The sequence below is a fragment of the Balearica regulorum genome, chromosome 11 (assembly GCF_011004875.1).
Source record: "Balearica regulorum gibbericeps isolate bBalReg1 chromosome 11, bBalReg1.pri, whole genome shotgun sequence".
NCBI lineage: Eukaryota > Metazoa > Chordata > Aves > Gruiformes > Gruidae > Balearica > Balearica regulorum.
In genome coordinates, this window is record NC_046194.1 from 20,583,328 (window position 1) to 20,605,299 (window position 21,972).

The following is a 21,972-nucleotide window of genomic DNA, read 5'->3' on the forward strand; positions in this document are numbered from 1 at the left end:
AACAATCCATAATTTATAAACTGAGTCTTTCAAACAAAATAGCAGCAGGGTTTTTATTTCCAGAAATTTAGCACATTTGCTGAAGCTCAAAATAACTTTTTTTTTCTTATTTAGACTTGGTTATAGTGATTTACATAGTGTGAAGTGAGCACGAAGGGCTACTGGTAGGATTTGGTTGCATGATTTTACAACTGGTTTGCATTAATATAAATGGCAAAGTTAAACTTAGTGGATAATCAGTTCTGATTGTAAACATCCTCAAATGTTTTTTTGTGCTGCCATTGGACCATTTTTGAAAGGATGCCACTGTCTGGCTAGATCTAAACCCAAAGATTTTGTGAGACTTAGCTTATATAAATATATGATGTGGCATTCAAAGCAAGGAAATATTTTCTAATAGCACAGAATTGAAAACATGATCTCCGATACCAAAATACAGCTTCCTGGAACATATCATCACTTGGAGCTGGACATGTGTCTCTAAGAAAAATTTTTTGTTAACTAAATAACCATATTTACAATCAAATCTTCCTTTTTCTAGGAAGAACTTTGTGAAGATTGATTAGTTGGTGACTGTTGTCTATTAGTTTATGAGATCATCATGCAGCTGTAACTATAAATACTTCCACATAATGTCTTTTCATTTCACTAATGAAAAAACTGGCTCAAGAGCTCACTTTTCTTGTTTGATGCTTCTACAGCATTTCCCATTGCACCCTGAGTACACTATGAAAAGTTTATATAGGAACTGTTTCAGTCTCTATTGAACTGCAGCTACCTCAAACTCCATATTTAACAGCATACAACCTGGCCATGCTGCACAACACTTTAGTACAGGAAATGAAAATAAATACCATATTAATTTCAAGCTAGATGTGTTAGCGGGAAAATCTGAATCTTCTCATTTAGAGATGTGGAACAAAAATACCCTGGTACATAAACCTTAAGAATCACTTGACTCCTATTTATGCCTCTAAAATTAGGGCTCAAATTCATTTGAGCCATCCTAGCTGTTGGCAGAGGGGAGAAGTGAGCAGGGGAAGAAGAGTCTAGAGCAAGAGCTGGCTAAGGAACATTACGTGGTTGGGAACCTGTTTGTGAAAAGTATAAAACATACCTTTGGCACACACTAAATACTAGAGCACACTAAAATGTGTTTAATGCCAGTACAGTATGTGTCAGTATGAGTTCTTCAGGGACCCCTTCCAAACAGATAAGGCAGAAACAAAGTAAATCTATGGGAGATAGAATTGACCTTCGTGGAGAGATCAGCTAACTATGGGTGCTGTTTGAGAAGCAGTTAGCTATGCTTAAAGCTTAGCGTGATGTACTATCTCTGTTTCTTGAGCTGAGGTCATTTGAGGACAGATTGGGAGATTTTACTTTGACTGATAGTGAGATCAGGCTCGCTGCCTTTTCTGAACATGCTGAACTGTCATCTGGTGTGTCTACATGAAAAACTGTTTTACCGGGTTAAAATCAATTATTTGTTTTTGCTTTGGATGTTTTGCATTCTTGCTCACAGTTGGGTTGGTGTTATGTGAGAAGGGCAGGGTTGTGGGTTCACACTCATATATTCATGTAGCTGCAGACATACTTTACCCAAGAAGTAAAACAGTCCAAAACCTCAGATCAGAAGATGAAGACATTTTTCAAACCCCAAACAAAAGCAATAAATGGAAATAAGGATTAACTTTGTCAATTTTCACCCCTCCCACAATAAATCTCTGAAATCTTGGCTTTTATCTTAGATGGATAACACAATAGGCACCAGAGCACACCAGTATTACGCAAATACTTCATGTGCTATCAATTATTTTGGAAGTATTCATCATCTGAATTGTGAAATGGTTTGACCTTTTTTTTTAATGAAGAGTGTATGAAGATGAGAGTGTTAGGCTGACACATTCTTTCTCTTGTACTTGTGTAGGTATATTTAAACGTAATTTCAGGAGAACACAGCAGTGAATAGGGCTCTCTTCTTGCTACCCAGCCCCTCCTGGATGGAGGGAGTGGAGTCAGAAATGATGTGTTACATGACAGGGGAATAGGAGTGAAGTGAGAAATAAGATTTAGTGTGCTGCTAAAAAGCATTTGGATGTTATGAAATCAAGAGAAGACAATCAATGGGGATGCAGCTGTTCAACCGTGACTATTAGAGACTTCTAGTCTGCAACTCATAGGAAGGCTAACGGCCCTGAGATGCCGAGGTGGGAGAAGGGGGCTGGTGCAGAAGGAGATCAGGGCAGAGTAGGTATGTATGCCTGCAGTGTGTCCTCATGGAAAGGATTCTTGTAACAGATGCCTTGCTAAAATAAAAGTTGGCTAAGATCAATATTCAGGTTGTGATGAAATAACTGAAATTAATTTCATGAAGAATTTCCAGAGACATCTTGAATTTCAGATCTGAGGTACTTACTGATTCAGAGTGATTTACTGTGGAATCACAGTGAACAATCACCTTTCCCAAGGCTGACACTCTCCATTTTACTTACGCTGCTAGCCACGTGTGAGTTAATGTTGTACACTTTTTTTTGTGTTTCTTAAGATCATCTCTCTCTCATCTACCTTCCATAGCTCAGCACCTGATTGCACAGCAGGCAGCCATGCACTGCACCCAGCTGGGCTTTGTCTGAGGTGGCCACAGAAGGACTGCAAACAGGGAACTGACACCAACATCTTGACCAAACAGCATCATACACAAAACGTCTTGTTTTATTATCAACTTCAGAGTTTATTAATTTATCAAACCAGGTCAAAGTGATACAACAAGCACATAAATAAGTACTGTAACAGACATACATCCCATGAAGAGAATGAAAAGCATGACACTGTGTATTTTGTTGTCTTTAAGTGACCAGAAACTGGAAAAAATGCAACACTGCATTTTACTAAACGATGCTTACGACTTTTTTTGCTTTTCTTAAAAAGTGTTTATTATAAAATAAATACACAATCTGGATTCCACCTGTCCTGTCACAAATACAAAAAGCAGGTTGCCGCCTTCTTAAAAAAAAAATTACAAACACCGTACACTTTCCACTTCGTCTTTTTTCACCAGCTACTGCTACAAACAGATGATGCCCGTGAGGTGAGAAATCAACTGCTGGTCTTCCCACCAGATCACTACAGTTCCTCAGAACCTCTTCTTTACAATGTGTTCACCAAAGGAACGATAAGGTTAATTCATGACTTATTCGAAGATTTATAGTAAAATTTTGCACTTCTGCAGCATATTTCAACCCAGTAGATGCCACGTGGGTGTCGCTGATGCCAAACTGCCTCGTCTACAGTTACACTGCAGTAATCTCTGGTGCGGCTAGCCTTAGGACCGCAGTTAGGATACGCTACACCCCTTTCAAACACCAGCACAGGGTTTATGGAGGCAGAGGCTACAGTCCCGTGGAAAGGTGGTGGGACAGTTCACTTAGCTCTCCTTCTAACGAACAGTGATACAGGACTTCTAATGGCCAGGCGCTAGTTAAGACTGCGTGCTGTAGCATGGTATCAGTGCTACCAGGTGCCTGTGGCCAGGTGTTGGCCGCGGGGCTGCAGGGTCCCCTCTGAGGAGAGCTGAGGGGCTGCCCTGTGTTCCAGCCAGTTCCAGCAGCCCCTCAGCCAGGCTGGCAGCGCCTCGGGGAAAAGGTATTTCAGGATGGGCAAAACGCTGCTGGTCAGTGAGGGGAAAAGTGTGAGAAATAGCCCCGCCACAGCGAGGGCCAGGCAGGAGGAGGGAGGAGGCGCTCCTGGCCCCGAGCAGAGACTGCCCTGTGCCCGTGGAGGGACCACGGAGGATTTCCCTGCAGCCTATGGAGGCCTGGAAAGAGACCCCTCATGGTTCTTACTGATACCAGGAGGGTATTTTGTTCTTGGAAATTCACACGGTTGCTGGAGGAGCTCCCTTTCAGTGTGTTTTCCTGTTACGCAGTGGACCGTGTTGAGTGCTTGGTAGGGAGGGAAGTATTCCTAAATACTATCTGCTCTCTGTCCAGGCCAAGGGACAACAGGGTGGTTATATACAGGCAAGATCGCTAAGGACCTGAGCTCACCCTATATGTATTCTCCTAATTCCCTTCAGCCTTTCCTTCACCTTCCCGAATGTTCTTCTCGCTTGCTCCTCTGTTAGAAACCTGGCATGACACTCCTCCCGTCGCTGCAGGCAGCAGAGGCAGGACTGGGCGGCAGGAAGAAGCCTGGCCCCGAGGCCCGTGCTGCAGAGGGAGGCTGCCAGGGTTTGCACCTCAAGACAAGAGTCCCCTCAGGATGGTGAAGCTCTGCCTGAAACAGTCTTTTGGCATTCAGCACCGAGCTCTCCCACACCTTCATCCCTCTAGAAATGGGTACACCCTGGAGTGCTGTCACTGGCAGAATGACAAACCTCAAAATCCTTGCTGTCACTGTTGATTTCACTCCTTGCGAAGCCCCAGCCCTTGGCTCAGAACATTTCCATAAAGCTCTGTTTGAACAGCAGTATTCCGGTCTGCTTGTGGAGTAGAAAATGGGAGCAAAAGCAGGCAGAGTCACTAGCTTCTTGGGATTTAATCCAACATCGCAGCCACGAGGCAGTACAGTATTTTGGTGACTCTTCGGAGAAAACATTTTTTCAATTATACTTATATTTTTTCTGCAGATAAGAGCCACCGTTCTTAAACACACTGTAGACATGCTATACTAAATTCAACACAATCTCTCAGATTTGGTTTTCATAAAGATAACAGTTTTCCCCGAGCTGCTGTGTTCTAAAGGCCTGCGGTAGCTGTTCGGTGTTTATAATGGGAGAGAGCTGTCCTTGAAGCGTGAGAATTGAGAGGTCACCCTCAGAAAAATGCAGAAGATTAGGTTTGTAACAAATCAGAACAAATAAATTAAGCACTGTCGCAACTCTTAAGGAGTTATTAATCGGGAGGTTTAACCCTGTAGGTGTTTTGAAAGTACTGCGAGTACTTCAGCACCTTCTGCCACGTCACTTTAGAAGGCAGTTTATCAGCCAAGACCATGTGTTAATAGGGCCCAGAAGAATGAAGTTATTAGGGCTGTGATAGGGAGCTAACACTTCACATTTTTTTAGAGAAGTGGGTGGAGGAAACAGTGAAAACCACTTAAAAGTGAACATTTGCTCAAATTGCTACAAAAATACAGTGATTGCCACTAACACCTGCTGTTCAGTTTATGGACTCAGTTTGCTCAACTACAAGACATCATCCCAAAGGCAGGCTGCTTAGGAGTTTGTTAGTTTAATCTATTTTTTATGTCTCCAACACAAGTATTGTATCACTTGTATTTTTCCTCCACTAGTAAAAAAAACCCACGAGTCATTTCAACACCAGAAATGGTATACATTCAGCACAGGAAATAATGCTCTCCATAGGTCCTGCACATTTATTAGGTGTCCTTCTTTTCATTAGTTTGAATAACTTGCCAAATAATAATAATAAAAATGTTCTGTTTTCTCTTTTTAACTTGTAAAGAAATGCAACTCTGGGAAAGTACAGTCTCTCTTTCTCCTTCTCCCACCAGTAATACAGAGCCTCCTAGTCTTTTGGAGGAGATATTTGAACGGTTGACACAGACCACTACACATAAAGCAGCAAATTTGCTGTGCATAATGTGAATAATTACTGCATTATAGTTTTCGTTTTTAGGGCAACTGTTGACTTAAGCAAAATAAGCCTGCAGTCCAGCTGCAGATCCAAGTTTTCATAAGTTTTCTTCTGTTTCTCCCTCCAGTGCTGTCTCCCTTAACAGTGACCCTTTTCAGACTTTTCAAGGTACAAAACCTTTACCAAATCCTCGAGCTCAGTCCTGCACACTCTGCTTTCACACATTTGGCTGATCTGAGCTTCTCCCTCGCTAAATATTTTCCACTGGCCTGAAAACAAAAATACAAAGGAGACAGATACTGACTTAGAAAAGGGCATAGGGAACTTCAAAGACATTTGCAAACACTCTCCAGACCAACTGATTCACAATGGCCAAAGAGAGAATGTCCAATCCCCCGGTGGAAAATATTCAAAGTATCTTACAATCGCATAACATATTCCATGCAAAATAACTTTGCTAAAAATAATAAACAAGGAGCACAATATTATTCCTTTCTTTAATGTAGTAGTGTAAGTTGACCCTATTCAACCATTTATGACATTGGATACTCTGCTTTATGAGAGAGCGATGAGAAAATTTAACTCTGATGGTAAACGAAAGTATTTAAAAGTTGGGAAGCAACAAGTCTAAGTGTTTCAGGCACTGTGAACTCGGACTACCTGTGTGTAATACAAACCGTGTTTGCTGGCTAATAAAATTTCTGTATAGTTTTTATGATGTTAATAGAAATACCCACTGTACTGGTAACTAGAATACTATATTACTGATAACAATGACAAGCTTATGGAAAGCTGAAAGCAAAAAATTAGGAAACTTTTTATATGCAAAGGTGTCTGCTTCTCACTAAGCCTGTATTATCAAGAACGTGTTATTCCTTGGAAAAACACTTCCTTGCCTAATTAGAGACCTCAGAAAAAATTACAACTTGTAATGCAAAAGAACTGGGAACTAAACATGTCTATACCTTAATTCAGCTATCAAATTAAGTGTCATATCCCAAGCTGGATGAAATAGAAAAAAGAAATTGAGTCAAGAGTGATAAAAGAATTACATGTCTTTTCAAAAGACAGATCATAATAATATTGTTAGGAACATAGGAAAGGGTTTTTTCAAATGTAACATATATGTATGTGGGAGAACTCCTTGAATCATCTCTGAATTTTTCCCCTTCTAAATGACTTTCTAAAAAATGGGAGTAACTTGACATGTTACTTAAATAAATCCAAATTGTGCTGCTCTGCTGGCATCAGTCATATTTTAGACTTGGGGCAGTATGGGCAGAAAACAGCCTATCTTGTATTTTATCAAAATACAGGAGACTAAGACAGCATGGACAAGAACTACTGTTATATGTATCTATATTTTAAATTGCTGTATTTTGATTATTTAAAGCTAAACTTATAATATATTGGAGCCATGTACTAGAAGAAAAATTAGTACATCTGTTTGACTATGTTGAGTAACAGAGAATGTTTTTCAAGGCTATGATTATATGGAGAATAGAAACCTGAAGAGGTCAGAATTTTACTTACTAGGGGTTGTCCTTGTTATCTGCTTGAAGTAAGGAAGTTCTTCAAATTCTCTCTTGGACATTTTTTCAACATAGAAGTGACGCAGAATCCCTTCAGCAAAGAAATAAGAAGTGCGTGTTACTGGAAACATGCCTGTTGTTCTAAACCTCAGTCGCTGTCCTGCCTTTACGTAGAATTACTGCCATGTCGAGTCACCTTGTGAAATAATCTTTACCAATTACGTGGACTTTCAGCCTATTCTTTTTTATTCTGTTTGCCACCCACTTGTTTTGTTGCTACTCCTCTGTAAATCCTTCTGTGGATTTATGACTGCAGAGAGTTTGAGGGGTGTGAGAATTAGCTTATTCTTTTCCAACATAGCTGAACCCTTCCTTAGTACGAGTAAATGTAAGATTACAACAGAAGCCAAAATCCCAGTGTCTTGGAGAAACCTAGTATCATTTTGCAGGCAGATCCCATTTTGTCTGTCATGAGCAAGCAGGCAACATCACTGTCAAATCACCACAAGGCTTTGTGGCTTCTTGAACACACACGGTAGTTATTAACCATCTGACCCTCTGTGACTTCTTTTCTGCTCACACTTTGGGCTTTGGCTTTGGGCTTTAAAGTGCATTGTAGAGATGTATCGTTTCCGTGTAAAGGGCTGCACTATATCAGGGTTTCCTATGAGGATCACATGCTTTTTGCTTAAAGTAGATGAAGTAGATAGGATTTTTAGGAAGCTGGAGATAATTTTTATTATACTGAAAGTTTGGGATTTGCAGAAGAGCTTGGGTTTCTGAATGCTTTTCTATTTTTTTCTAATTTTACCAGTTACCGTAGTAAAAGATATTTTTTCCATTCTTAACAGCCTTTTGGCCCATAGTCTAGACCATCATGGGTGCAGCATCTCTAAGGCAGACAGGGCAGACTAATTTCAATGGAAATGGTTTTGGTCCATCCTAAATAAGAACCTCCAGGCCCTTGGTTCAAACTCTACTATCCATTTCTCTGCAAAAAATTAATTTCACAGGGTGTTACTGACAACCATCATTGTGCTTTTGCTCACAACGAAGGGTAGGAGTTTGCAGAACTAGAGCTTTGTGTGTTATTAATGTTTTTTCTACAGCAAAACTTGAGTATGCTGGAAGTGGCTGTAATAGCGATATCCTAAATAGCCAGAAGAACAGCAGGCTCAGGCTGCTTGGATTTGTAAATTGTCCTGGGATTTTAATGGAAGATGATACACTGTTTAAGAAAGAACTTGCTCAACTCACCTTTTCTAATTGTCCACACATGTATTTCTATTTGAGGTGGCTTTTCAGTCTCTACTGCAATTTTTCTGATGGTTTCTCCTTCCTCTGTGAAAATGGATTCATAGACGGGAAATGTCTCTTTCCCACAGAAGTATTCTTTGTTGTCAAAGGTTTGACTTGGCACTTCTTCTGTGTAAAAAAAGCCCAAAACACATACTACAGCTGTAATCAAGTCCTCCAGAACTTACTTGCCACTGATAGCCAAGCAGGTTTAGTTTAAAAGTAGAATTTTCACTTGTATGGCCACTCAAATCCATCTCCAGCTAAGCCCCAGATATTTAATAGTGTTCTAGTCTGCTATGTTCTGATGGCCTGTCTATGGTGGCAAGACAGTATTCATATTTATAACCCCGTTTCACAAGGAAATAAGCTGGGCAAAACCATGTGATCTGGGAGACTCCTCACAATTTTCAAACCTGTTGTCCACTTTTCAAGCATATTTGAAATAATGGTAGAAGTCGCAGAGGTAATGAAATAACTAAATAAAAATTGGTGGTTGGACAGAGTGAACAGAGGCAAATTAATGCTTTGCTGAGGAAAAGGGCAGGTAGAACCTACAAGGTTTGCATTTTGCTCGGCAGCAGCCAGCTGGCCAGTGCAAGCCTGGCCTAGCCACAGTGCACATTATCTCTTGCCCACCTGGTAAAGTCATAAAGCATACAAGTAGAAATTGTAATTATTCTGTTGGTAATTGGAAGTTGGACAAGAATGTAAAAGAGATGATGCAACTCAGAAACTCGGACTGCTGTTTGTGGAAAAACCTAATAATTAACACGTCTCCACACACACAACACAGACTGCAGGAAGAGGTTCAGCTTTCTTAAAAATTGGCACATAGAATCTCAAAGAAAAAGACAGTGACTTTCTTTTTGCTATTACATTTTCTATTGAAGCCTGTTAGCCAGGTTTTTGCTCAAATGAGCCAAATAAAAGCTGTGGATCTCTGATTCACAAGTATCCAAAGGGATCTGGCTACACACCTCCTGCCTGCCTACTGCCACTGCATTGTGCTTTTTCCCAGTAAGCCAGGCTAGCAAGAGAAAATGGGAAGTGTGGATTCTATGAAGGATTTCAGTGCACGACTGAACAACTCATCTCCTCAGAGCATTTCCACCCAATGCATCACCAAACACACAGAAATGGGCCGTACAGATTAGAAAAGAAGTTTAAAGGCATGGAAGGGAACTGGACACTCCTTTACCCTTTATATCATATGCAACATGGCTGGTTGTTTGGCAGACCATCATCAGACTCGTATTAGCCAATTTTTCACTAGTTGTAGGCATTGATTTTAGTAAGTAATGTCTACATAAGTTTAATCATTAGTGCAGCATAGAAACAATGCTAAATTTGTGATAAGTTAATATTTATTTTAAGGATTCAGTTACATAACTGACACCAATCAATTTATAATCAGGGGTTTTGAATCCTTCTAGTACATTTTAAGAAGCAGAAATGATATTATCCCCATGCAAATTTCACAAGCTAGAACATGATTTCAAGGTTCTGTGGGCAGTGTAGTGGGGGGAGGATGGGAGAGTCTTTTGACAGTAATGAACTTTCTGTGTACGTCTCTGTAATATTCTCTTTGGAAATGAGAGTCAGGAAGTCATGCTAACAGCAGAGAGAAAGGCAGTGACTGATCAGAACATGTATGCCCCCGGGAACAAGCCCCCCCCATTTGAGGAACAGCAGTGAACAGCAGGGCTGGCCAGGCAGCTCTGCCTGTCTCACACCGACACCTCCACACACACATTGCGACAGTGGGCACAGCTATTGCTATTTTCATCAGATCTTATTGTGACTGGAAGGCTTGAGCCAAGCCCCTTAACATGCACGGCAAAAAGGTGGTCTGTGATCAACTCTGTTTTACCTGGACAGACTTTACAGCATTTTCCTTCTACTTTCTGAGGGTATTTGCAGGGGTATTGTTCTGGACAATGAATTTTCTTACATTCTTGTTTGGTGATGTTGCAGGTGCACAACACACACTCTACGATTCCAAAGGCCCGGAGATTAGGATGCCAAGATTCACCATGTGAGTATGTTTTGCCATTTGAAACACAAACTACAAAAGAAGAGAAAAGGAAGAAAAAGTACAACTGGAAAAGGTATGTTCACTGAATGCCTCTCTATGAATACTCATTTGACTCATGCACATTTGCTTAAAGCAGTATCTCTGTACATAATTTTTTAGTGTCTCTGGCCCATTTCTCTGCTTGTTAACTTGGAGTTTTGCTACTTAAAATGAGTCTGAGCCCATGATCACCCTTTTCTGAGCAGTTTTGCCTTGATTCCAACTCTGCTGACACTGGTGTCCATCACTATTTTGAGGAGAACAGTGAAGGTGGCCGAGTCAAGTATGTGACTAGCTCCTCTACAGCGCACATATTTCAGTTGTGCATCATTAACCAGCTTATAAAACTCACTCTTCCTTCCCCTCCTAGTCTCAGTCCACACACAGGACACAGAACTGAATCTGCAGATGACAGGATCGTGCTGCTGAGTCATCTGCACAACTTTCCTTACCATTAGCTAAGCGTGGCTTTTGCAGAGAGCACCACGCTATCAGCAGGATGGGTTAGTGCCACCTGGGCCTTTTATTGCTTCTGCATGAAAGTTCCTGCTACACAACACACAGAACAAAGCATGAGAAAGTTGCAAAATAAAGTTTAATGTCCTTTGTGGAAATATATATGTCTATAGGTATATAGAGACATTGGGCTTTTGGAATCACAAGAAAACATTAACATGAAAGGATGCATATGCGACTGAAATTTCATTCCAATAACACCTCAGAATATTTATTCATCGGTGCCCTTGGGAGACAGAGAAATACAGCTGACACAAGGAGAGTGGAAAAATCCATGCCTAGTGGAAGCCAGTTTGGGTCACCCCGCAGTTAATGGGAATTATATCACTTTACACCATGTTTGCATTTGTCCTATAAACCTTACTCCTTTCTTTTTTAAATATTTTATAAACACAAAGAAAAATGCAAACTAATCCTAACAAGGTGAAAGAAAGGGCACTGCCTGATTTCTAAAAGCAACTAAAATGAAGCTGGGATATGTTGTAAATATTTCCAATTCTTCTAATATGCCATCATTTTTATTAATGCTTTTATTTGTAAAACATGTTCCTATTTTGCGTGTAACTTTCAAAAGCAATTTAATTTTTATCTGTAATCTGAAATTTACATCTAACTGGTAACAGATGTTGCCAACTGGCTTATACTTTACTGAGTTACTGAGATTTATGGGGAGTATTCTTTGCAATGTATTGTCTTTCATGGGGTTATGCTATCATTTGGTTTATAATTTGCTACTTTTTAACTCTTTCTTAAGACACATTTTTATTTTAGAGGTAGGAAACAGTTTTGTTTCTCAATAAAAGCAAATAAAGTGTTATCTGTATACTAAGAACATGCGAGAAAAAACTGTAAATGAGAAAACTGGTAAGTACTCAGCAGGCTTCTTACATGCTTAAAATACTATATTACTAGTTATATTTATGCTTATATGGATTTTTTTTCCCAGCTAGAGTTCTCCATATCCTTTATGGACATAAATATTTCATAATTTCTCCCTGACATTGTGTGGATACATACTCTCTCTGTTTTAAGGGTTTGTTTAGCACAGAACAGTTAAACAATTACTCTGAGGTAGCAGATGAAGCCTCCAGTAGAAGCCAAAATATGGCGAACAACTTCTAGTTCCCTCATGGCCTATTTTTAGTGCTTTTCATGTTTAGAATGATAAATCTGGATCCATGCAACTGCACAGTATTTGCATGTCAGGAGAATTGTTATGTGTTTATTTTTTAACTTGTTGAAATGTGTCTCAAGGGGCATGTGCATTAATTAATAAAACACTTGTTAACTGCACAAGAACAAGAGAAAATACATGGTCAGCGTTCCTCTTTCCATCGTGGGGATCTCTCAGACACTCTCCAGGCAGTGAGTGTCTGAAGTTGTGGCAGTTACTATATACTGCAGCCAGAAATATGCTATTCATCTGTATGCTCTTTATTTGCTGAAACAAATCAGTTAGAAATTGCTTTGATGATGTCTCCATGTGTGAATTACATGTCAAAGATACTGCACTGCATGGAGATTCCTGCTCCTAGATTCAGCATAAAACACTGGCATGATCTGAATGTTTTTTCATGCTTGTTCAGGTGGATAATAAAGATCCTATGGCCAACATTCCTTCTGTTAGTTAATACCTTAAAAGATTAGTTGGCCCTAATACAAGGACTTTTAACTCTTTGTGGGTAGTTTCTAAGTGCATACTGACTGGTATTTGTGGATAGATGCTGTTCTGAACATGCATTTTTACAGCTATTTCTTTTATGGCTTTTCAGGCCTGTTCCTGCAGACCTCTCTTCGCTGAGGTACACCCACTGTGGGAACTGAGCATCTCACCATTTTTATTGTGCAAAACCTGCTGTCCCATTAACTGGAGAATTGATGTTTTCTCTCTGTTTTTGTCCTTCCTGTAATGCAGCAGGAATATGGCTTAGTCATGTTTGGAAAAGGTTTGCCTTGGTTTGGCTCAAAGTTCTGCTGTCCCCATAATGTAATATGCCCTATATTACATTATCAGAAGGCACTGAAAGATTCTTAGAGTAAGATTTGTTACCTTGGTTAACTTTGCCTCTTTATAGCTCAGGCATCCAGTACAGCCTAATTGCCTACTCTGCCTCTAGTATTAGTCATGGAGGAGGAAAAGCACCCCTTGCATCCCACTGTCTACCGTAAGGTGGGGGATATGATATTGTCTTTCTTGAGAATAATTTGCTGAGCCTTGGAGACAGAAAACCTCTTGATACTATGGCAACGCTTTATGGTCTGAGATTTGTGAGGCACTTTAAACATATGCTGCTTACAGCTAGTAAAGTTACAAAATAGTGTAAAGAAAATAACCGCGAACAATTTCCTACTGGACAAGTCACTGTGTGAACAAGTTAGCAATCTAAAGGCATCATGGTGTCCTGTATGGCACAAAGCGCTCACTTCCCTGGTAACTGCTGCATGTGTTCTCAGAATTATGTAGCACAATCCCACAAAGTAATTCAGAAAGCAACCCGATAGTGTGGTGCCTTTGCAGAATGAAATGCACTGCTGTATGTGTAGGCACAACTGATCTTAGTCAAGAGCTAATTTCATATCCTTAACAGTTTATGGCTTTTTGCCTCCCTGATTTGCACTGGATCTCTTGATACCAGTGTGTATTTCCAAGATTCTGCTGTATATTTTGAGGTGACTGATTCCTGACCCAGAGTAATAGTATAAGAAGTATTTGTCTTTACCTCGTCCGTGCTTATGCTTGTTGTTGATGACAATTTGTACTATTGTTCCTGAAGCTTGCTGGGGATCTGGTAGGACTCCACGGTTACTCCTAGCATTGGGAAATCGTGGAATGTTGACTACCTGCCTCGCAGAGCTGGGTGACAGGTCGTAGTGGGAGCGATGGTATGAGTGTCTCTGTGTGGAGACAGGAAGAGAGCAGGAAAGTAAATGTCTCATTTCAATGAACATGGGGAAAGAGGTTGTATTAGAAGCTTAACAAAGGCAATAAGAGTGTTGCCACTATCATCAAACATCATTAAATATAATGAATGGCACCACACCAAATAAAGGCCATTCAGGTTTTGCAGACAGTTAACATGGTAATGAAGTCATCTACACATACACAATTGTAACTCATCTCACCAGACTGTATATGTCAGTGTAGGTGTCTTTATCTGAGTTGGTCATCTGAAGTCCCTTGTCAAGTCAGTGGACCGAGAGGCAATTTCAGAACCTGACCTGTTATGGATCTCGATGAATCACACCCAGAAGTGCCTGTTTCACTCCAGGTATGAAAAATGGTGTTCAGAGCTAGATATCTGCTTTACTGATGTCTACTCTAAGATTAGATGAGAAGAACTGTAAGCCTATCTAGTTTTCCTCAACAAAATTGCTTTCTCCTAGGGCTCCAGTGGCAGAGCATGTCCAGAATGACTGTCCGGCTTCTTGTCTGCAGCTTTAAGCTCTCATGCACGGCCAGGATAAGCCTTGCACAGACTGAGCAGAACCTTACTAGAATCTGTCTTACAGACTGGGAAGTCTCATTTTATTTGCAAAGGAAAGTAGTAGTAGTAGTAGTAGTAGTAGTTTGCAGTGTGTTTTCTAGAGCAAAAACACTGGTTGTTTTCAGAGAATTATTTTCCAAAATATGAAGGAATGGTGTATATGACAGCAGTTGTTTTATAGGGCATGATTCTTCTCACTAATCCAAAGACCTGTTGGTTCATGTATTTAGGTAGCGCTCCTAATCCTTAAAAGCTTTTCATATTCTCTCCAAATACTGTTATAAAAATAATCTCTGGAGTTGTCAATGGATACTCTTACCCCTAGAGGTAGTGAAGCCCCTAAAGTAATACGTGTCTATATGTCAACTGGGAAGTGTTTGCAATTATGATTTAAAAGTGAAGCTTGCATAGCAAACAAAGCACTGTAGAATTTTGTTCTTATAAAGCATATACAACAAAGACCAAATCCAGAACCTGCAGGAGCTCATGGGAGTTTATAATTCAGTGTTATTCATGAATTCGGGTTGAGTTTATTAAGGGGTTTGCAGAAGTGGAAGATAGATACCTATTTTGGGCTAGATTCACAGAACCCAGGATGAAGCAGTATTCAGACCTATTATCAATGTACTGGCATGGACAGTACAGCAGGAAAATATATCTTTAAATTGTAGGTCACACTTACAGCTTCCCTGTTGGCTGGCTGCCGGAAGATATCTCCGTCGGAATGTTCCCATGATAATTCTCCATCTCCTGGACGTGAAGCAGAGCAGTATCAGTTAGGGGAGTAAGTGGGCAACATCTTGGGAGATACTTAGGGGAAAGGTCTCATCCAGCTTTATAGCTAAATTTAGGGTGGAGGTTGCATCAGTATGTAGAAGTGTCAGTCTGCAGTCTGACTTTATTGTACTAGATTCTGTAGAGACCAAAAGGTAGATCTCTTCCCAAATGTTGTGCAAACCCAGGATAAAGATTTACTATCAGATTTATGTGGCTTAACAAGATGCTATGGGCAAGGTAATTTCCACCATTTGCTATGTGATCTCAGGCAAAGGTGGGGAGACATGACTTCGCTTAGCTCACAAAGGCTAGATTGTGTGACTTTCCATCTACTGTGGGCTGAGGGAACCCACGGGCACAGTTTCTGTTGCTCAACTGACATGTAACCTGACTGAGAATTGAATCCTCAATTACATTTTTGTAGTCAGCTCTGAAGTGTAGCCATTAATAAATAACATTGTATTATACATATCAAGAGACAGTAAGCCATATTTTGTCCTGCAAACTTCCTGTCCCCATATCTAAATGGTTGTTTTTTCTCTAGTATTTATGCTTCACTTAATAAAAATTGTTAAGTCACGATTCACCCCCAGGTATGATTATGAACCAGGGAGGTGCTCTCATCTGTTTGTCAAAGAGTGACTGTTTCACAAATAGCAGTGATGGCCACGCACAGTGCGTGACTCATCAGACACAAACCAAAAACTCTTCCAGGAAGCCAGGCACGTGCAATGAGTTACGGCAGGATGTATGAGAAGTTGGCCCACTAACACCGTATCCCATCTAAGCTCACAGGATCCTATATTTGCACGTAGAGAATATGAAATGTTCAGCACTGCTTTATGAATCAGGCCAATGACAGTACTACAGAATAAGGCTCATAGCACTATGGACACTCATAACAAAGTAAGGACATTCTAACTGGTCTTGTAAAAAAGAAAAAGTTTTGCTAGAGCACTAGCGGTTTGTGCATGTGATGCAGAAGTAATGAATTCTTTTAAGAATCAATGCAAGGGACTTGTGGAGCCAGGCTCTGGTTCCTCACAGCCAAACATGTGATTCATGGAAAGGAAAGTTGGAAAGAAAAAGAAACCCTCAGTTTCTATTCAGGAGTAGTGTCCAGTTGTTTTCTTTGTAAAGACAACTTCATAAACACAAACATAACTAAGCATAAGCTATGGCGGTAATTATAGCAGGGAAAAATCAGTTCAGGCTAGAGAGAGAATGTGGCTTTAAGAAGTTTTTAGAGATCTATTTAGAGGTGTTCCTTGATAAGACAAGCCACGGAACTTGAACTGATATCTGATTCTTGGAAAACTTGTACAAGAACAGGAGAAATCATTTAGTGTGGAGCTGAGCTTGGAATTTATCCCAGCCTTGGCATTCAGATACAAGTACAGAGAAGACTGCTTTGCTAGTGGTTCAAAGCCTAGCTCTAGATGTGCCGAGCACTGCACTGAATGCAGAGCAGGACCACCACGTCAGGTGCCTTACATTAATGGCACAGATCATGGGCTTGGGTCCTCGAAGCAGGGTAGCTGCTGCAGCAGCAGTAGTGTGTGATACTGGCTTGGGAGAGCCATGGTGTTGATGCGGGTATGCCTCCAGTTCTGGAGTTAACTCGTCCAGATTTAACTTGATCAGATTCATCACGGATCCACAATCCCAGTGCATACTATGTGTTAGCATTTTACTCACTATGCAGTTTATGAGAACTTTCCGCTGAATCTAAGGGGAAGTTGGATCCTGACATAAATCAGCATCTGAACCATAGTGCTTGGAACCTTCTCTAGTCAGTAGCAGAGGAATGAACAGGGAAATTGGCAAATTTTAATATATTATGTTAATATATTTGGCTATGCAGGGAGCAGAAACTGACTCACAGTTTCCTCCCCATGAGCTGTGCTACATCTTGATGCAAACATTTTGTTTAGGTTTGCATTTCATAAGAATCACAGAGGGCAGATAAAACAGCTTATGCCATATTGAAAAGGACAAAGCTGATTACGAGATAAATGATCATTTCAACATTTTAAGAGTAATAGACAGTGGAATACATTAACAAACCCCTGCATCAGTGGAGACACTGGGTCGTCTGTACTGCATAATCCAATTTAATCTCACCTCTCATATGGAAATTCTAATGAATTTGTTTCTCATTAGTGACTCTCTCTTTGGCTGAAGTGACTGATTTCTCCAGCATGAGGCTAGTTTACAGCATAGCTATGTCTGATAGTTCGTACTTTGAAAGTCAGTTTGATTTTTGTAACTGAAAGAGGCTGGTTTCAAATACAGCTCAAATAACTACCAGGAAACAGATATGAGGAATCAGATTATTAGCAAGGATTTACTTTAATTAGCTGCCAATATATTACATTTAAAACAGTGTATTACTAAATTTCACCCTGGGAACCCCGGACTACCACCTTGCCTGCTTGAGATCAGAAAGCTTTATAAGCAGTTTTCCTGGCAAAATGCTTTAAGATTTGTAAAGATACTGTGGAGTAACATGACAAAGCAGCAAAGAACGAGGAACAATCTCCGTGCAAAGGAGTACTGCATAGAGATCCTCATCCCTGCTCTGACTGAGCTGATGTATTTATGCAGCACGCGGCATTGCCCTGCCGAGAGATTAGTTCAGGTCCTACATGGTGCCACACTGAAGTTAATTACCACTGCATCTCCGTGGGTTAAGTAGCTTAGACAGCTTGCTGCACTGACATGACTGCACAGCTTCTCTCCAGGAACTTGTTCCTTCAAAGCGTGCTGTACTATCTCTGCATCATGCTGCATTATTAAGCACTGATGCACGCTGAAGTACCCTCTTTTTGGTTCAGCCCCTTCACTGCTCAGAGCTTTTGGTCCAGCATGCATACTCAGGACTCCTCAGGACAGGGACTGTGGGACTACGCTAGTTTGTGTTTCACAACTCTAGCACCATAGGCAAAAATATACAACCGACAATATAATACTCATCTTTACCATGTAATAGTACTGAGTTCAAACAAGCAGAATCTCAGAAGGATATAGCTGCACAAAGGTGCAAGCAGGACAGTTTTTCAAAGCAGTCTGGCATCACTGATATCAATAGAGTGGCACTTCTGAAAACCATAGGTACCTTTAGATGCTTATCTGCATCTTTGAGAACTGGCCATAGGTGCTTAGATACCTTAGAAGTGTTGATTCAAATGCCACGATACTAATAGTGAGATAAAATACATTTAGAAATTCTCAGACTTTTAGACGGGCTTTCAGACAGACATTTAGGTTTAGACATTCAGAAAGGCTAGGAAGGCCCCTAGAATCAAGTTCCCTGTGTGTACAAGACCTAAAATGCAATTGCTAGTAAAATACTGAAGTCACCTGTGTATAGATTGACACCTAATTTAAACTGGAGTAATTGGCTTTACCCTCTGAATTGAAATTCTTGTGTTTTGCATAACTTGAGCAGGTCTGGTAACCTGTCAGATAGACGCTTGTCTTCTATTGCAAAGCTTTTCTACCCAGAGCAACGGCAGCTATTTCAATACATCATTCGAAGCCTTGATTTACCTTGTTACGGGGATGCAACCTTATCATCACTGCATTCTCTCCTTGTTTCAATTTAGGAAAACAAAGGTAGCAATGTTACCCTGCTGGAATTCAAGGTTTAATTTCCCAACATGCATTGGATTCTAAGTACATGGGAAACTTGCAGATAGTGTCCTGGGTGACAGTGCTGGTGCAAAGACAGGGCTCTCACAGGGGAAGGAGTAAATTCAGAGCCTGTCCTTCTGTGCTCGTACTTGAACTTACCTCTGCAAACTGGACAGCAGGACTCCGGAACAGAAACTGGGAAAGAGCAAGTTAATTTGGGACAAGTCTTCAACCCACAGTACACATTTCCTTCCTGCCAGTAAAACACAAGGAGAATTTGGGAGGAGTCATCGATTCATCTGGTACTGTATATGCATTTTTTATGAACATGTTTAAATCTAATACGTGTGTTACATAAATGCCACTTTAGTATGCGAAAGTAGAATATTAGACCAATGAAAAGTCTGAACAGCTTTTTAAAAATTTGTTGTTGCACAGAGGAAGGTCCCTTTCTTTAAAAAAACAGGGGGAAAAGGAAAGAGGTGAAAGTGGGTAGGGAAAGGAACTGTAGGCTGAAAATGTACCTGACATTGTTGGTACTAAAATCACCCAGCATAAATTCTCCCCCCTGCTCTCCCTCTGTTGTGTCTTACCATTGAACTGGAGGAATAGCTTAGCAGTTACAAAAACTCATTAAGTTTGTTCAGTACTTGGCCTGTTAAATGTGTAGTTAATGTAGAATACGATGCTGATTTGATCAGAGGAGGTGCAGAGTTGCCAGTACTTGATACTGAAGAGCTGGCTGGATTGAGAGCGATGTTTTGTTTCAGATACTGGCTCTGAAGAGTCACTGGGTGACTGCTCAGATAAACTGGATTTGAACTGGTGACATCTGAGGAATGGCTCTGTGGCCCAGTGCCAGTTTACAGAGCTGTCCGCTCCCTGGGGGAGTCTGTGGGGCTCTTTACTTATCAGCTCCGTCCAAATGAATTCAGTTTCAGCCAGTGCCTTAGTGCTTTATTTTCCAGTCAGGTTGAAGTGCAATATTCTACATATGCCAAGTAGCAGTATTTTACCTGATGCCTCTGCACTGTAAGCTCACTTACAGCAGATGCTTGACAGGGTGAGCTTTGTCCACTGTGTTTGAGTAAGAGGTAGCCTGGCATTTACCAGGTGCTGCAGACTGGCTCTGAGCACTCTCATGAGTTTCAGCCTTAATTCTTAATTTGCAGCTATGTATTGCTTATATTTCAGTGTGAGGTCTTCTAGAAAGGCGAAATGAAGCATAGACAGAGGAGGGTTCTGTTAAATCATGTTACTTACTGAGCAGCTGCACTGGGCACACTGGTTTGCTTGCCTGTTTTGGAAAAGCCCCTCTGCCACAAACATTTCGCCATGATGGTAGGTGGTGCCATTGTATTCACAGGATTTCCCAGTGATTTTGCTGCTTACTGAGAACAGGGAGTCTTCTGGAAGCAAGGGGAAAAGAACACTTCATGCAAATGTTCTTGACAACTCGCAAAATCACAAATACAGAGGAGGAAAAGCTTCCCTTCTCCCTCATTTCTCTTTATTATAAAAAAGACAAGTTTTGACATGCTACAAAGTATAAGAAGTGATATTCTCATGCTGCTATTTTGCTGAACTTTAATAATTCACACTTTGAGTTGACTGTCCCAGTTAATCTTAGGACGCTGATGATCTACTGCAATGCCAGCACTGATGGCTACGTCTCATGCCACTGTATTTTCTTTTGCTGTGTCTGCTGTAGCATTTGGTATTACAACAGATAGGCGCAGTTATGAGCCCACTAGTTATATTTACATGGCTTTTTCACGCTTTAATGTAGAAGGCATTAGGTCCTGTAAACACACAGAATCCCACTATCAATAGCACTGTTCTACCATGGTTTCCCCGTTCTTAGTCCTGGTATCATTTTATTAATGTTTTGTAGTGCTGTAGCCCATAGAAGACTTACTTGCAGGTTAGCATTGTGCCATAGGGCACGCATGATTCCTTGCCACCCACAGGCACAAACCTTCTGGTAGAGGAGCAGCGCTGCTGACGATGGAACTGTGTCAGGAGAAAACTATGTACTATGCAAGTGTTTGTTCCTAGTGGCTTCATGATTCGTTGCTGCTGTTGTTTTCAAAATAGGCAAAACTTGTCAAAGGCAGACTTCAAAAGCCACCCAAAAGCTGATTTTTCTCTGAACATGCATTTTAATGCCAGATGTGCAAATGAGTGCATTTTCTTTGCAGAACTCAGTGCATATGACAAAGTGCACAAGATGGCAGTGTCAATTCTAACATAAAACCTCCTGTTTCAACTCAAGATCGTATCGAGTTTTGCACCTCATGGCTAAATTGTCTTCTAAGACATAGAGCTATCCATACCTTATGTTAAAACATCCCCTAGATTGTTTAACTATTAGCAGTTGACAAACTGTGCAAAGGGATTATACTTTACCTAAGAAATGTAAGTCACTTGATACCTATTGGGCAGCAAATGTGGCACTATACATTTACATTCACATGAATTTAGCGTCTCAGCATGGGAAAAGACATTTCGAACAAGAGCTCTATGGAAGTAACAGTGGAGTGTTTGTTCTCTGGAGCCCGAATCACTGCAAATTTCTAGGAATGCAGCTGAAATTTCATTCAGTGGGTTTGGGCTTTAATGTAAAAGAAACCTGACCTGAAAATTCAGGTTTTGCTGTAGCCCCTTTCATTATCTATCAGATAAACCTGAGGAGATTTTCTTGTGAAGCTGTGCCACCACAGAACACACATTTTTCAGCTGGGAGCTCAAGTGAAAGAGCAGTTTTCTGCTGGCATGCACTGGCATTAAGCACTGACATTTAGAGTTTTCCATAAAAGCATGTATTTATATAGGTCCATCAAATATGAATAATATTTTGAATAGTAAATGTCAAATCTGGCTGTGGAACATACATGTCCTGTTGTACTACAGTAGTTGAGAGTCTAGTGGGTCAGCAGAGAACATTCTGCAGGAGAATGGCAGAAGTTAGCCGTTTAGGGTTCTTTGCCTGGCATTTCATTTCTCTTCAAGAGACAGACATGGTATTTGCACTTCTTCCTTTGAAGCACCAA

At 40.6% G+C, this 21,972-nt stretch overlaps 1 protein-coding gene across 2 annotated transcripts in view; it reads right to left on the reverse strand.

The window, feature by feature from the left end:
- Window positions 1-2,710: 2,710 nt before the first annotated feature.
- Window positions 2,711-21,972, reverse strand: part of CHRDL1 (chordin like 1) — a 45,247-nt gene continuing 25,985 nt past the window's right edge. The window contains exons 5-12 of one of the 2 annotated variants that reach the window (XM_075763613.1): window positions 20,183-20,328; window positions 19,079-19,172; window positions 15,189-15,256; window positions 13,742-13,916; window positions 10,302-10,496; window positions 8,390-8,557; window positions 7,134-7,223; window positions 2,711-5,869 (exon numbers count right to left, since the gene is read on the reverse strand). In XM_075763613.1, coding sequence (XP_075619728.1) covers window positions 5,739-5,869; window positions 7,134-7,223; window positions 8,390-8,557; window positions 10,302-10,496; window positions 13,742-13,916; window positions 15,189-15,256; window positions 19,079-19,172; window positions 20,183-20,328 — 1,067 coding nt within the window. In that variant the 3' untranslated portion in view covers window positions 2,711-5,738. The remainder of the gene's footprint in view (window positions 5,870-7,133; window positions 7,224-8,389; window positions 8,558-10,301; window positions 10,497-13,741; window positions 13,917-15,188; window positions 15,257-19,078; window positions 19,173-20,182; window positions 20,329-21,972) is intronic. The other variant, XM_075763614.1, reaches the window with a different exon arrangement.